Source organism: Mytilus californianus, unplaced genomic scaffold, assembly GCF_021869535.1.
Source record: "Mytilus californianus isolate M0D057914Y unplaced genomic scaffold, xbMytCali1.0.p SCAF_1, whole genome shotgun sequence".
NCBI lineage: Eukaryota > Metazoa > Mollusca > Bivalvia > Mytilida > Mytilidae > Mytilus > Mytilus californianus.
In genome coordinates, this window is record NW_026262581.1 from 10,922,217 (window position 1) to 10,940,360 (window position 18,144).

Here is an 18,144-nt window from a genome sequence, read left to right on the forward strand (position 1 = left end):
CATACACTTATTGCGACGTGATGGTTAGTTTGGATATTCAGCCAAACTAAAATTCGTTTTATCTCACATTGAAGACAATCATCGAGCAGTAAAATTCAAACCGACGTAAATTAGTTAAATGCAAACCTTCATATAACTTTAATTGAATACCACTGAATATTACTTCACCTTTAATTGTACTTCTTAAACCTGTAGATGAAAAATTTATTGTCTACGGAAAAAAATAAAACAATCATGTTTACATCATTATACAGAACGCCTTAACGTGTTTTGCAGTAAGTTACTTAGTGTAGGTTTAAGTGTAAAAACGACTTCATTTTATCTGATTCGTATTATTTGTGTACGCTTCACTTGAGGTCATAAGACAATTGAGAGATAAATGTAAAATCGATATTAGTTAAGTTAAAACTGTTGATGTGACGCAAGTCTATTCATTAACCATGGTTTCTATTTTTCAGACTCAAAACTTATCTGAGGCTGACGCTTGGCATTAATAGCTGAATTACATTAAGTTTGCACTGGTTATTTTTTTTATTACTATCCGTGATGTCCATTGTTTGCTATTGTTAACACCCCTTCAATTGTCTCGAACCCATGTCTTAAATATGAATAAAAGGACATATGGAGTTTACGTTAAAGAGATAACACTCAACAACACACGTTAAGCCAATACAAACAACTAGGTATTATCATATCGTTTTCAACACCGTACCTCAAACTCTAAATCGTAGTCCTCAACTGTAAACATAGACATGTGTCTATACCATGTGGTCCTGCGTCATATCAAGTTGTACATATATTTAGAAGAAACTACATACCATAAATATAAAAACAATTAGAATACTTATAGATCATGAATTAGGGTCCTGACATTCATATACTAGTAACCGTGTAGCGGTCTAATTCTTCTTTTGCTTAATACTCCCCGAGTTTAATCGTGATTTGGAAGGTTAATAGAACGTACAATAGTAAACACTACGAAAGAGTACTCACCTTTATAGTATTAGAATTACAGTCGAGAATAGAACAGCCATATTAACAATACTAGATAATGCTATATCATAGGCTGCTCATTACTGTTGATAATATCATTAACGAATATAATGAAATGTTTCCCAAAAAAATTGAAAAGAACCTTATATACATACTCATCTATATGAAAAAAGCTTGGAGTATCTATTAAATTTTCATTTATTAAAGATTCAAAAAGAGAAAGGAAACATAAAAAATGATAAAGATTATCGAAAAAACACAACTACCACGAAACGTATCTCAGTGTCTACAACATTTTTACCTAGTTATGGAGTGATGTCATTGGTGCCATACTTTTTTCAAAAAGATTTGTCAAAATAGTACGAGACATCAATCATACAATCTGGTAGTTTTTCAATTCAAGTATTGTTTGATAATAATCAAAGAAAGATAATTCTGATTCATATACCGAGCAATATAATCATTTGTATTTCTTTAACCAATATTCTTGCAACGGAGTAATAAACATATTTGGACGGAGTCCTACGTGTAATGGCGTAAAGTTAGAATAGATAATGTGTTGATTTGAATACATCTGGCGCAGTATCAGTACTCTGATTAAAACTGCACAGCAATAAACCTATAATGAAAAGTAAATCTACTAGAAGCGGCCGTTGCCTAAATAAGTTAGTCAAAATAAACAACTATAATAGTTTACACTGTCTGATTTTATATCCTTCAACGACATTATTCCGGAAAATATTACAGCAATCAATACAATAATTTAATTTTAAAGATTTACATGGATAGTTTGATTACAAGATTGCATACTTCATATATTTAATATTTACAAATAGTGATTAATATTTTCTCAAGTCAACTGGAAAAAAGGAAACAGTTTTCAACGTATAGATAACAACTTCAATCGAAAAGCCGCCTACTTAAAATAAATGATATATTTTGTTCTTGAAGAGGTACATCGTTCAAAGAAATTTATGAAAGACAAAATACAAAAGTCTATCTTCATTCAAACATGATCAATAATATACATTTATCTGAATGTTAACGTCCAAAGGTCGGTTGATCCGTCCTTATTTACGAATGTGACAGTCAAACTATTCACACATATCTTGCCAATTACAATTATTTGAATCTAATGTGTAAAAAATCGTAGTGCATGATAAATTGAGATGAGCTTTTTCATAAGAATAATTCATTCAGGCATTGGGGTATGTAGGTATATACGCATAATAAAGTGTATAATTAAGTTGAGCATTGTATTACAAGACTTAAAAAGGTATATGCATTAATTTGTATTACAAAATATTACCCGTATACTTAAATGCCCAAGAATATTTGATATCGGTGTAACGTATTTTATCTAAATGTTTACTATGTTAGGATATAAATAGTAGGTATTCTTTAATTTGCAAAAAACGTTTGCAAAAAATACAACCTTAACATTCAAAAGAAATGGAATTCACGTATAATTTTGTTTAAATTATAAGATGAAATGAATTCATGCATGCATTATACTGGCGTTGGTTCTTGGGATGTATCTAAGTCAACCAGAAGTCTTTGTAGCCTTGATTTTTCCCTGAGAGCTTTTTGAAGTCTTGCATTCAGTTCCATTTCTGAAGCTTTCCACATTAATAATAGGTCATCTTTAGTTATTTCATCGTATTGTATATCGGAAATATCGATATCGTCTACGCTAGTTTCCTGCCAGGATTTCCGCTGCTTAGTATTTTTATATTGATATCGATTTTTTGAAGGCATTGATGGTGATTTGTGAAAGTTATGATGTCGTAAAAGTGACGTTTCTTCCTCATTTGTATCATCATAAATAGGTCTACAATCTGTTATTGTATAACTGTTAGAAAAATGTAAATTTCCATTCGGAACAGACGATTTCTTTCGATTTTTGGGAAACATTTCATTATACTCGTTTATGATATTATCACTATTGACATGAATTTCCGGAACATCTTGACAGACGCTACTAGTTCTCTTACTTTTTATACTTGATGTGACACTTGTTCTTTTTGCACTTGATGCGTCACTAAGTCTTTTATTGCTGGCCAATGAAGACCTATTCGACCTTGTTGGTTCGGGTAAAAAGAAAGAACAGTTTTTATCACTTGAAGATTCAGTATCGTCTTCATCACTGTCCTCTTTTTCGTTTTCCTCTGGGATTTCGTAATCGTCCAAAGCTTGACTTTTTAGCGCGTCAAAATCTATTTGTGAACACAAATCTTTGAGAGAAATTTCTGTGATACAAGGTGTGGCTGAAATGGGAGAATCATCTCCAAATAAATTATTCACTTTCATTTCTTGCATCCTGTAATTAGAATGAAAACGCAGTTATATTATAGTAAGTTTTGATTGAGCTGACATATATTTAAAAAAGAATTGTCCATCGTAATAGACATAACTCATCGTTACAATGCAGAGTAAATTCGGACACAACCATCTTTCAAAAGAGTAAAATCTGAACTCTATTTACTGTGCGTTTTGCTGTGTGTTTGTTTATTCCACATTAGCTAGAGGTATAGGTGGAGGGTTTAGATCTCACAAAATATGATTAATATCGCCTCATTTTTGCGCCTGTTCCATGTCGGGAACCTCTAGCCTTTGTTTGTCTTGTGTGTTTTGAAAATTTTGGTTTAAATGCATGTTTCTGAGTTTATTGTAGCGTTCATTTCGCTGAACTAGTATACATTATTGTTTTGGGGCCAGCTGAAGCCCGCCTTCGAGTGCTGGATTATCTTGCTGCGTTGAAGATTCTTTGATCAGATTCACCGTTTCCATTCATTATTCTATATCTGAATTGATATTGTCTGCAACATTAGCTTCTTGACCAATATGAAATTTCGAATTTGAAGCAACCAAATGCATATTTTATTGTCGCAGTAAGTAATTCTATTTCAACTTTTCCAAAAGTAATATTTACTTCCGAATGTGAATATCTCCCTTTGGTGTGTTCCGCTTATAAACATAAAAATGTCGTTAACTTTATACACCTTTCTATCACCTTTTAACTTGGAATAACGGACGAGTTCAGTATTTGTTTTTATGTATTTGGCTACAAGCAATCATTAATGGTCTGTTTTGGGCATATAGTTCTTGAATGCATTCTTGCCTTTCAAAGTTCTTGTTTTAAGCGTTTCTTGCGAAGGTAAATCTAGAAAAGCGATAAGGACGCACCAATCTTTATTTATAACGGTTTCCAATGGTAAAACATGGATTTTGCCACAGATTACAAAAGGGATAAGCCTCTCTTGATGTCACTCTGCATCTCTTATCTTATCAATTATATGCGAAACACTTTGCAATTTTTTGTGAGATATGGTCATAGTTTTCTTGTTTATTTATTAATTTTACCCAATATCTGATGTAAATGGTCCATGCAATATATGTGTACATATATATATATATAGTTTTCTAAACTAAATCTGTGCATATTTTATGGAAAAGAGTAAGTTAATCAATAATAATATTATTTCAAAAACTCGTGCATTCAGATTATGTATTGCAGTAACATATGCATTACAGTGGAGTGCAAAATACATCGATTCGCAGTGATAATATTACAAATATGTATATATCCTGTAATCATTTTATCAAATCAAAACATTTCATGATATGCAAAAGCTGATATATGCGTTTGTACATGGACACCAATTGCAATTAACAAATTAAATAGTGTTTGTTTTCCAAATGTAATATTTTTTCATGTCTAAATCATGTCGAAAAGATGATGGTGATGATAAATGACTGGTTAACGTCCAGTGGAAAATTAAATGTATCTTCTGGACGATATCAAAAAGATACAAAATCTAATACTTATAATATTCAAATTTTTATAGGTAAACTTGAAAACTTAATGAATGTTATTTGCAATAAGTACACAGAACTATGTAACAATACCTTTGAGCAAATGTTGCAATGCCATTAGATGATTCACTCAAGTAAAAACTATAGATGAAAAAATAAAAAGATTTTAACTTTGAACCTCGTTATTTTAAGTACCAAATAAAATTTTATTACATTTCTAAAATATCTTAATGGAGACGTGTGAAGAGAAACACTTTTGACCTTACTTAAGTAACGGACGTATTAGATGCACGTACATTATTATGGCAAGAGAACATATTTTATATTTGAGTTATCTCCAATTTACCAGATTAAACCCCGAATTATGTTATGTTGGTGAATACGCTTGTCTTTTAACATGTAACTGGTAAAATACATGGCGTGTTCTGAGAGTATTTATTTAATAACTAAAAATTAAATTTCTTTAAAATATGAAGATAATAGAGCATCGTAAGCTGAAACAAGTCAATGTACAGATAGACAAGATTTGAAAAAAAAAGAATCGGAATCTCATGACATAGCGAGTATTTAGATATGATATTAAAGCAACAGTTTCTAAAAGCCAATGCACTTTTCAACATAAAATGTCTTTGATTTTCAACAAGTAGATTTTTGGCATTAATATCTAAAATTCAATAAAGTTAGATTTAAATCGTTAATCATTAGCAGGCATGTTTAATAATATTTAGAATAACGAGATGCAGTGACATACAGATCTGCTACATTCTTAGAATTTCTGTCGTCTATGATTGTGTTCGATCCAATTCATTTTAATTAAGAGTTTTATTCAAAGTTAATACCAGTATTCGCTTCTGAAATTAGTTGTTAGATATTCAAAGTTATCATTTATAATTTCATAATCACTTAATGTTACCAATAACAGAAAATCAATCTTAACATCAAGCAATAAAAGATTAACGATCGGTAGTGTTTAATATATTGTAAGGTACACTATAATTGATATTTATTACCATTTTGCTTTTTCTACTATGTCTAAGAAGTGTCTATTCAGTCGCTTAGTTTTAGCTAACTCTGCTAATCTATTTTTCTGAAAAAAAGAGGATGAAACATGTTCATTAATGTGGATACAGTTAAATATCTGTTAAATAATCTAGTATTTTTTTTGTGGTGAACGCACAATTCATTTCAAATATTAAAAAAAATATATACAAATGAACGACAGCATTATGAAATACAGAGTTTGTACATCTGAACGGCAAATACCAAACGATTATTAAATTCTGATCACCAACAATAGATTGAGCACAAAGATAATCGACTAATATATTGACACTTTTCATATCCACCTTTGCAAAATGTAAACTGTGTTATAAAAATATAACATTAGTATTGTTGAGTTTCGTACAGTTTATATTCTTAAACCAAGGAGGTTTATTCTAGTTATACATCCTTGTCTGAAACAAGGCCAATGTAATGGTGACTATGTAAAAAGGTAGAATCAGCAGTCATTAGATGAATAAACAAGTTATATATATTGCCAATACTTAAGAAATAAAATTTGAAATAATTGTCAATAAGGCAAGGACCAAAGGACGAGTAAGTTTTGATTTTTCTTTAATAATAAAAATGAACCCATGATTGTAGAAATGACATGCTATCATGAGTGCTCCTGAAAATCTGTATTCTCATTTTGTTAATACAATCCTTTGCTAATTGAAATTTATAATTTCAAAGATCAATGTGTTGTTTACATTTTCATCGTTATTTGATGTAATTTCTGCCTTTAAAATAGTAAAAATTATTGTCTGTTTCTGATTAGAGCATACTTTCGGATATTTCACAAAACACTAAAATAATTTTAAATAATTATTTCGTGAAATTGCAGACTAGATTTTTTTCCCATAGATTATATCATAGAATGAATTCTATAATCAGATTAACCGTTAATATTTGTATCGGCACTGTTGATAAAAGAAACTTACTCGTATTGTGCTTTTCATAAAAAGTTTGCTGAAATCCCTGTTTTTCACTATCCCGAGCATTTCTCTTGCTGATTCGTGTGCTGAAACGAGTTCTGCGCTTGTTATTATTCTGTGCAGTCTCTGAAATTAAACAAAAACACAATACATATTTCCTTTACAAGAAAAGCTTATTGACGAAGGCTTACTCATTTAATTATAAAGTATAGATGTATTGTGATATTGAATGAGTTAAATTTCAATCTACTTTAAATATTTTACACATAAATATATAAAGGGGATGTGAAAGGGAAACTTTGAATTTATAGAGCTTTATTTAAGCATTTCATTATCATTGCGAAACTGAATCTTAAATATTTACTGTTCATCTGAGTTGTCTACATCACAAATAGATGATCCAAGGTCAATATAACCTGGGTTGTCTACATCACAAATAGATGATCCAAGGTCAATATAACCTGGGTTGTCTACATCACAAATAGATGATCCAAGGTCAATATAACCTGGGTTGTCTACATCACAAATAGATGATCCAAGGTCAATATAACCTGGCTTCTAAGATTTGAAAAAAACCCAAATCTTTATTTACGACGAAAATCCAAACAGACAAATATGAGTCGATGTACTGGAATGCTTTATATTTTTTGAATGAGCCGATGTACTGGAATGCGTTCCATTTTTAGAATCGTCAACAGAATCTTTTGAAGAAGAAAAGATATCAATTAATGACAGAAATTGTCTGCAGATGGTTAAGGGTTTATTAAATACCAAACTTAGTGAAAGAACTTTGAAATATGTCAGTATTCTCAATCTAAAACACTCATACAATCGGATATTTATTTTTTTTAAATATAAAAATAATCTGATATGAATTAATTGCCAATGAGACAACTAGGAATACACAAGGAATAAGTATCCTTAGCTGCATTTGGAAAACCTTTCGGAAATTTGGGTCATCAATGCTCCTCAACTTCTCACTTTAATTGGCCATATTTAACTTTTTTCATTCGAACGAACTGGTGAATTTTTTGTAGACGGAATGCGCGTCTGGCGTACAAAACCATAAGCCCGGTATGTTTGATGAGTTTTTTTATCTACCATATACCAAATGACAAGGATATAGACGACGCCAGGACAACGTACAACACTTAAGAAAAAAATAAGATGTATGAGGACTTAGACTCATATATTTCGGTGATAACGATAACTCTTTGCTTTTTGGAAAAGTGCCCAATGGAGACAGACTTACTGTCTAATTCCCAAATATAAATATCAATTTTCATACAAATAAAGAGATGAGAGTGGAAGAATGATTCAAACTTAAGGAATTTGATTAAAATGGTATTCACCAGCTTTTAACGATAATATTATTCATAAAACTACAGAATTTTTTTAATTGTCCATTAAATCTGTTTAAAGGGGGTTAAAACGAATTATTGATAAAGTTATATTGATATTTTTTTTGTTCATTTGTTGCATCTGGTATATTATGAGGACGAACTTCAGTTCTCTAATTTTAGTTTGAAGTAGGATTTGAATGTTTCTTTTAGTTTTCTGTCAATGCAATGCGTTAAAACACTTTTTGGGATTGCATAAGATCACGTCGTTATCACGTTGCTGTATGATATTTACTCTGAAGTACAGTCGTTGATACAAGTTGAAGTTTATTTCTTTGAATTTACTTTCTGTAACTGCGAGCATCTACGATACTATAGTATTATTGCCTAAACTTGTGGTTTGTCATCTAATGTACCGTTATTGAACAGACGATTGCGTATCCGTTACTGATTTTTGATGGAAGTTCTTTTATTCGTCTTTGGTTAATCAAATGATCGAGATTAAAAGGATAAGAGTTGCGATACATGAAAAAACGAATATAGCCCAGCGAAAAACATATTCATGTGCCTATCCTTAGTCAGGAACGTCGCCAGTGGTTGTTTTATTCTAATATTCTTATGTTGTTTTGTCATCCATGTTATTTGGCAAAACCTTTCACAATTTTAGACCCAAATGCTCTTCAACTTCGTACTTTATTTGACTTTTTAAATTTTTTGATCGAGCATCAATAATGAGTCTTTTATAGACGAAATACGCGTCTGGCGTTCGGAACCATAAACCTGGTATCTTTGATGAGTTTTTTATTATATATTTCTTGCAAATCTGTGATAGTCTCTGATTAATTTATTCACAATTTATAAGACTCTTGATGATTAGGACTTAACATATTGCACAGAAGCTTGTCTAACTGTTGAAGGTCGTATCCTGACCTTCGGATGTGTCTGTGATGATGGGTTGCCAGCATCATTAACGCATAACCCTCACAGTCTTTTATTCATGCCCATACTTTTAGGAAATAATCTTTTTTTTCACCACAAAATAGCCTTTTTGCACGGATGCAGGGTAAAACAAACTTCAATCAATCAATAAATGAAGTAACTTTAATCTTTGTTGAAATCTGAACATCAGATTTAAAATTAGCATCAATTTCTGTGGAGTGTGTTGGGGTTTAGGATGTGGGGCAGAATACTGAATTGCTATCACTTAAACAGAACAATGAGAAACTGTTTCGGTTCTTATACTTTCTCGGCTTTCAAATATTCGGCTTTGAGCGTTCCTGATGAAGGTAAACCTAGAAAAGCACTTTGGACGCATGAAATCATTCAACGTGTTGTTTTCATGTTTTATTGTAATGTTTCTTATCACTGAATATACTTCATTATATGCAGAACATGTTGCAATATTAATTAGATTCCGACAATTTGATTAGAAAGCTGACCATATAGGGATGTCAATTATTAGTCTGAAGTTGTGAGCAGGTGTAACATGATTTATAAAAGCGTAGGTTGAAACTTAATTTTGATATACTGTCTCTATGTATTTACGATCTGATGTCTGATCTTAACTGGATATTGTACTTTATTTATTTTACATTTCATGTTTTATAGGGTGCTTGCAACATAGCCTTTAACACACATGGATATTATTATACAGCGAATTAATAAAAAGCTTGATATGCATCTGTTTTATCAAAGGAGTTTCAATTAATACTTTTCCATCAGGTCCAGTCATAACATTCTACCTAGGTAAACAAGGATGGTTGAAAACTTACGACAAAAATATCAATCAATCAATCAATCAAAGTTTATATGTATAAAATTAGAGGCTTCAAGAAACCTGTATTGCTCACCTGATACCTATCTATAACATTAAGTTGTGTTCCTGTAAGATGTTAAAAAGAGCATTGTTCATTTCTATCTGAAAGTACCTTTATACATAACAGTATTCTTATTTTGAAACTTCATTAAAATAGTGTAAACACAGATTTCTCATACCCATCCTTGCTTGTTTATGTGTGTCTCTTAATAAAAAAAAATGCTGAAAAGCCCGTCAATACGGTTACATTTTTTTCGATTCCTATGAATAAACTTATTTGGAGAGATTTAAAAAAATACTCAATTAGAAGTAAAGAATTATTGTGGGGCTATGTATACATCTGATCGGAACCATCCGAGAGTTATTTTTTTAAGCTCCATCCATTCATCATTTCTGAAAGCTATATTTGTCAGGTTGTTTAAGAGAAGATGATACAAATGTGATTTTCATTCGGGTATCAAAGGAAACTATGTAACCCACATACCGTTATTTATATGTTTGGCTTTCCAATGAACATTCAATGAGGACTGTTTGTAAAGGGTTTCTCGATCACTAACTTCTAAAGCTTCACACATGCTTTTTAGTTTATGGCCAGACTTTTTAAATTGCCCAATCAGAATCAGAGATTGGCTCTTGTGGCCATATTTTTAATCCAGTATGACGCAAATGGGAGTCATAATTAGAAGACATTTCAATCATTACTATTATGAAGTTTAATTCATTAGGCCAACAATTTTCAAGAATTGCAGAGACCGGGTGCGTCGACAGAGTAACTTATCTTTTTGTGATCGCCAAACAAATATTGGCTAGGTTAAGTATAAACATTTATTACAAGGGATTGTTCCGACAATATACTTTCTCTAAAAGAGCTACTATAGTTGGGTGAGGGAAAAAGATTGTTTTTTGTATTTCTTATTCCTCTCTCGCTTATTGTTTATGATTTTAGATAAAACAATCCTTCACCTTATTGCTTCAAATACATTGTCATTCTAAATGCTTGTTAAACTCAAAACCGTATTTGTTATTCTACTGAAAAAAAAAAGTTCCATAAAGATAATGAAGATTTCGAATGCATCTTTAACAGACTCGTTTACATTTTACGTAATTTCAGATTTATCTTGCTAAAAGATAACACATTTATTCAGGAAATGCATTTGTGCATTAATACAATTGTTTGATAGTACTTTTATCTTCAACTGGTTCCTTTAGCTGTGCCATGCTGAACAGAAGTTAATGTTTTTATCTTTTCCTGTTTGTATTGTCTTTTGCAGGAATGGCATAAATAATCCGGAAACCGTCATACATTTGTCCGTATTGATCGACTTATTCAAAATTAATGTAAACATTGGTCTATGGCAGCTGTTTTGGGTAATAAAGTTACACTGGATGGTGAAAAGTTTGAGGTAATTGTTCATTATTTACGAATTGCATATACAATACATCAAATTTATATACTATCCTGGGAACATATAACAGGAAAATTGTTGTATAAAGGAGCTTTCTAATCACATAAATATGCATTATGATTAACATGGCATTGATTTTTGACGGAATATGTTCTTATGCAACTCCATAAAGGGAATTATTTTATAACATATATCGCATTGTAGAATGCTACTCAAATTTAATCAGTTTTTTTTCAACAATTGTGGAACACATTGAAATGCATATTTTCAATCTTGAACAATTTAAAGACTAACATTTCCATCAATGAAAACGAGGTAAACCTGAAATAATCATCAAAATAATACCAAAATATATATAAACAGCCTTCAACAACTGGAAATCGCGACACTTTAAAAATTGTGTTTTACAACAATCACTTTAGGGTTATGGCGTCAGAGATTTTTTGTTGCGACTTAAAAATCGGGATCGTCTGCGATGCTCAGAACATTATGGACAGATAACGATAATATGTATTACCTTAACTCAAATTTTATTTCACGGATCTCTGCGAAATATTCTTCCAATATTTGTTACATGAACATAATCTATCTTTTAACGATTCAGCTACAAACTGCTTAAAGACCATGAGTGTATTTAATATTTGTCCACACTTACATTTCAATATTGTACAAGATGATATTTGTCTTGTCTTGTTCATTCTGATTTTACGCAAAATGTGTCTACTGAATGCATCCCTGTACACGAACGAAAAATCAACCACCTTAATCAAAAGAAGTTAAATTTGATATTTTTGATGACGCAAGATATTTTTAGTAATTTTTTTTGTCTCTTGTTTTTATTTTTTATTTAATTTGTCATTAGAAGACAACCTTTATACACACATATACTCACCCGTTTTTTTTAACTTTATAAGTGCGAAAACTGGACAGCCAATTTACAAACGTACATGTTTAGTAGTCTTTTAGATTGTTATTCGGTTTGTGATGAGAGGGCATGTAAAGTAACAACTTAGTATCTAATATTCATTTTTACACAATATTGAGCTTTCAAACATGTAAAATTTCTTCACTTCTTGTAAGGAATAACACCACTAATTCATAACCCCCTTGCTTTCTATGTTAAAATCTGCTACCTCATGCATTCATAGCTATTTTGTATTAAGTTTAAATAAAGTGATAGTCATTTCATGTCAAAACTATACCTTATCCTGACTTGTGCTGAAAAAATCAACATAATTGCATATTAGAGCGTACTGGTTCCCGGAAGTCGGGCTCCGTGTTGAAGACCGTACTGTGACCTATAATGATTTACTTTTATAAATTTTTACTTGGATGGAGAGTTGTCTCATTGGCACTCATACCACATCTTCTTATATCTAGTACAAAAACAGGTACTCCCGATCTGAGCAACAGGGCAATTATGCCCTCCTATCTTAATTTCATATATTTTTTATTATTCAAAAGAAACTTTTAACAAGGTTTCTACAGTGGTCCCAAGTCATTAAGCTTTCATTTGGTACCAACATCACCCACATATTTTACTTATTGACAAAGATACAGCTATGCGTAGAGCTATTTTGTTTAAAATATGTACTACTTTCTTGTATGTTCTTTCCGACCTGGCCGAATTAGTGGTTCTATACCTAAGTGAATCAAAATGATTCAAATACTCTGTGATTAATAGATTCCGAGACCCTAGGTAACCATCACTGAAGTGAAAGTCTTATATCTACAAATGACTAAGGAAAAATGATCTATATTTGGTTCAATTTAGATATGTCAACTAGTAATTTATCAACCTGGTGGGAATCGTAAAATAACAGGACGACGACACAGAACCAGATAAGTTTAATTGATAATGATATTAGAGGGTTCAAAACTCGAGTTGCAGGGAGCAATACACAAACGATACAAATCAACGGCATGTCAGATAAATGCGATTAAATCGTGATAAAGGCTTATTAAAGCGATTAGCTACAAGCATTAATGCTACAAACTTCTGTTTGAAGGTTATACTAGAATTTAATTCCATTGGCTCTCTTACTGACATCTTGGTGGGTATTCTGATTTCGGTATTTCTGATTACTCCTTTTAATGTCCCTGTCTGATTTGTAAGTTGTTTTATTACAGTAGACAAGGATTTGCTACCTAAGCTGTACAATAAAGAAAGCATTGCAACACCTTAGGTAAACACGAACACATAATTACATTTAACCTTATATTTTTAGAGTTTATGAATACTGTAATAACATTTCCCTTTGAAACTTCGTAAAACGTTACAGGGATACAGGAGGAAGACACATTATGAAGTATATCTCACAGAAGAACATGTATCCTAATTTCCATAACAGTTAATAGATACCAGGATTTAATTCACAGGAGCCTTAATAAAAGGGGAAATAAAATGATTGGAGATACCAGGATTAAAATTGTGTACGCACGACGCGCGTTTCATCTACAAAATCAGTAACGCTCGAATCAAAAAAGTTTAAAAAGATCAAACAAAGTACCAGTTGAAGAACATTGAGAACCAAACATTAGAAAATCCTTAGAATTTCAAACAATTCAAAGTTTTGTAAACAGTTAATTCATAATTATGACCATATCAATGATCATCCATGTCAACACAGAAGTGCTGACTACTTGGCTAGTGATACCCTCGGGGAGAAACTTCCACCAGAAGTGGCATCGACCCAGAGGTTGTAAATAAACTCATCATAGATATCAGGATTAGAATTTTGTACGCCAGACGAAACATATCACTTATTACACTAACGTTCCCTTTTCACGAGCCAAATTTATCCTGGTAACTCATCTTTTACTCTAGTTTTCTATTATGTAGACCTTTACTTTTATGATTAATATTGTCGTTAAAATCATGAATGAACTTAAACACAATTGTAATCCCTTTACATGCATATTCATCTTCTAAAACATGTAAATGTAAAAAGTAAATTTTACATTTTAAATGTCCCTTCAGTAATGCCTTTTTGATTGACCTTCATCGTGAACGCTCAAACCCAAAAATTTGAAAGCCAGGAATGTATAAAAACGTAGAAAAGATAGGAGCTTTATGACCAAAAGAAACTTAAAAGCTAAATTTATCTAAATGCATAAATACTGCAAATAATAAGCCTTGATATATTTCATTATTTTGGCAAGTAATCTTGTGAAAGTGATGAAGAATATTGACCCTTTTTTCAACAAATATCGTTACAACTCAGAATGATATTATAAACAAATATTTCATTGCTACGGTAATTATTTTGTATTGAGAAGAATGAATTTATGCAATTTAAACATGTATTCATATGGATATTTAAAGCAATACTTTGGATGTATAATATATTAATTCCCACTCACTAGTAAATAAATTTGACCGCAACAATCAATTTGATGTAAACTGTTTGTAGGAGGCTGAACAATAAATACACATTTCAGGATCTTTACCGCGATCAGAACTAATCAGACAATTCCCTTTCGGTCAAATTAGATTTTCTTAGTCTCCCTTCAGAATAATGTCTCAACAGCGACTGACCAGTACAAGACTGACTACAGGCAAAATGTCTGAACAGTACTGGATTTTCCGCCAAAAAATATCTGAAAAGTCCAATAACTTCAAACAAGACTTTACGGTTTTACGTTAAGACATTTCAGAACACGTTAGGATTATAAGGTCCGTTTCATATTAATATGCATTTATTATTGCCTAAAATAGTTCTTACCGGACTAAAAAATAGCATGTGAGGACTCTTCCAACGACTTGTGTCTGATACGTTTCTGAAGTATGGAACCAACCATCGGAATATTCCGTGTTCACAAACAAGCAATAGTATGCTTAGCACTAAACCACATGACAACATAACAAACAATCCTGCATGATGTGAAGCTTGTAATCTTGAATCTTCTTGTGAAATACTCTGTTTATAACACTGTTTGTCTTTAAAATGAATGTCAATTAGGTCATCTATATATCCATTTTCATGATACTCTTTTATCTTTTTTGACAGAGGAATCTACAAAACAAAACAAAATGTGCAAAAACAATCAAATATACTGAGCTTTTACCTTGCTACACCATATGCGCGTTTTGTGTACACAAGACCCTTTAGTGGCGCTCGAACCAAACAAGTTTGAAGTCTAAATCAAACACAAAATTAAAGAGCAGTGCAAACCAAATATGCCAAAAACGTTGTGCATTATACGTCTATGGCTTGGGTAGAAAAACCTTATTGATTCGAATAATTCAAAATTTTATAAACAGAAAATTACCATATCAATGATATCTTATGTCGACATGACAGTGATATGAGTACTGACTACTGGTCGATTGAAACATCCACCGGTAGTGACATTGATCCAGTGGTTGTAAATTAATTAGAGATACCAGGCTAATAATTTGTTACGCTAGACACACGTTTTTTCTATATAAGAATTACTAGAGGCGCTCGAATCAGCAACGCCCGGATAAAACTGAGTTTATATAGCTTAATTGGTTTGTTATCAACGGAAATGAAGTGCCTCTTTGATTTGACTGAACGTAATTTGGTTCAATTTTTACATAATGTTTTACTAAGTTTCACCCAATATATTTGGCCGATTGAAGTATGCTTCTTTTTGTACGACAAATCTTGCTTATGTTAATGTCTATACATTATAGGCAACAGTATGTTACCGATGTTCTAATCGTGTAAATCCAATCTGAATATGCAAATCAAGTTGAAAAGGAATGAAGCCACTCCAAAAAACAACGAACCTAGTAAGCATCTGTTTTCTTAAGGTAAATTATTTACAAAGTTAAGCGACACTATAGTTGTTAAGTATCTATCTCTTTATTTGTAGAGCAGTTTTAATCATGTGAAACAACAATTGTAAAATCATTCAACTTTTCTGGTAAGCGAGAAGTTATAGACAAGTGAAAACAAAAACAAAAAGGGCCTAACACGACACTTTCCATTGATCTGTCAGGTGGTATTTTTAGGTTGAAAAAGACAGATTTTTGTGGATAATTAGAAAAAGGTGTATGATGAACTTTTTTTTGTAAATGAAGAAAAAAGAACAAAACTTAAAACTATAAGACAGTGGTAATGATAGGTATAAAGGAGTACTCTATAGAAGAAGGGACTTAAGATTTGTCTGAACAGTCTACTGGTAAGATTATAAAACCCTAATTTACTCAACAAGGATATATGGTAAACATGGAAAAGCTAACCTAATAATCCCTCCCAAAATCGAAAATAAAATCAAAAATTAAAAATATAAAGTCCATCTATCATATAGAATCGTAGATATATCCGGATATCAGTATTTAAGAGTTATATTGATGGAATGATAAAGGTAAGGCTTAATATTGTATAGGGGGAAATCAAATAAGGATATATATGATTCAACGTCTAATCGCAAAGAGTTAATGCATAATCAAGACACCAACCATATTAAGTATGAGAACCTGTTATTGTATGATTCTAATTTAAACCTACGGACGACAAGGACAAACTTATTTTAATATGGTAGCTCTGTATGCAACGATCAGGATTAGCCATGCCCCCATATCAGGACTCATTTCAACTAGTTTGACTCTAAGCCAGAAAATTATGCATGTTTAATAAGGGAGTACTTTTTAAGTGACAGGTTTGGCCCGATTTTGGATCATTGTCACCCCAATTTCTTACTCAAGACAACGAAGTATCCGAATAAAACAAAATCATATCTACCAGGGAAAACCAACCATTATATCTACAGCAAAAGGTATTGGTACAGAGAGAAGATGAAAGTATACAATGAATGCAGTTTATTTCAAAATCATTCAGTACATTTTATTATTCGATCGTCATGACAGCATTACATCAGAAATCTGGAAATGCATATAAGAAGCAACATGCTGAAATTTCAAGTAATTAAATATCATTCTCCTGGCAACATCGCAACTTCCTTATTAAATTTTCTACTACAGAAAAATAAGGTTAACCAAACATAACAACTTAATTCAAAATCAGATGATTTATAATCTTATTTACAAGACTCCGACAAAAATGAAAAAGAAACACTGAACTGAGCAGCTACCAATCACTATAAATCCCTATATTTGAATAACAAAATTATATCTCAAGAAAAAAGGTTTGGTTTACACTTGAAAAATAATTCCTAACTGAAAACAGAAAGGTTTGATGTAAAAATAGATCAAAGTACTTTTCTATTGATCCTTTGTTTTTATGATCTAAAATAAAAAAGGCAATTTCCTTATTATTTATTTTCTGATGCTCAGTTTAACTGGTCGCACCACGGTTTGTCTATTGTTTTGCACTGTATTTTTTCAACGACATTTATGGTATTATTTTATCTAAATTCGTCTGTATAAGCTTATGATAACAATGAACGATAAAATCAAGTACACATGCACATAACTCATGTGTACTTCTCAGAAATTCTTTGAAAAACATATTTGACTAATGGGTTAAGAGAGATTGTCACCTGGTATTTATTGACCTAACTTACCCTGTAAATAAAGATATAGTTCATTTATTTTAACTACCGTTTTTTATTATTTTCAGCTGTAGCATGAATCGCATTTAGAAACAAATCTTAATTCAGATGAGGATATATATACCCGCTTTTTGTAGCTGATGACTCTTAACTGGATTTGTCAAGATGTTCATTGAATTTTAAGCAAAATACTCCAACTGAAACTTTGAGAGTTATCACGGTTGCATTATTTATAGAAAATCACAATTATGTGCGTTTTATGGTAGCTGGGGGTGTCTAGATATTCTACGATAGGTTATTCTTCAACTTCTGTA

The 18,144-nt window shown here is 31.4% G+C and overlaps 1 protein-coding gene across 1 annotated transcript in view; it reads right to left on the bottom strand.

Annotated features, from left to right (window-relative positions):
* Positions 1 to 1,682: 1,682 nt before the first annotated feature.
* Positions 1,683 to 18,144, bottom strand: part of LOC127699149 (glutamate receptor ionotropic, NMDA 3A-like) — a 77,858-nt gene continuing 61,396 nt past the window's right edge. Inside the window, exons 6-9 of the mRNA XM_052202905.1 lie at positions 15,073 to 15,363; positions 6,792 to 6,911; positions 5,820 to 5,896; positions 1,683 to 3,313 (exon numbers count right to left, since the gene is read on the bottom strand). Of these exons, the coding sequence (XP_052058865.1) occupies positions 2,503 to 3,313; positions 5,820 to 5,896; positions 6,792 to 6,911; positions 15,073 to 15,363 (1,299 nt within the window). The 3' untranslated portion in view covers positions 1,683 to 2,502. The remainder of the gene's footprint in view (positions 3,314 to 5,819; positions 5,897 to 6,791; positions 6,912 to 15,072; positions 15,364 to 18,144) is intronic.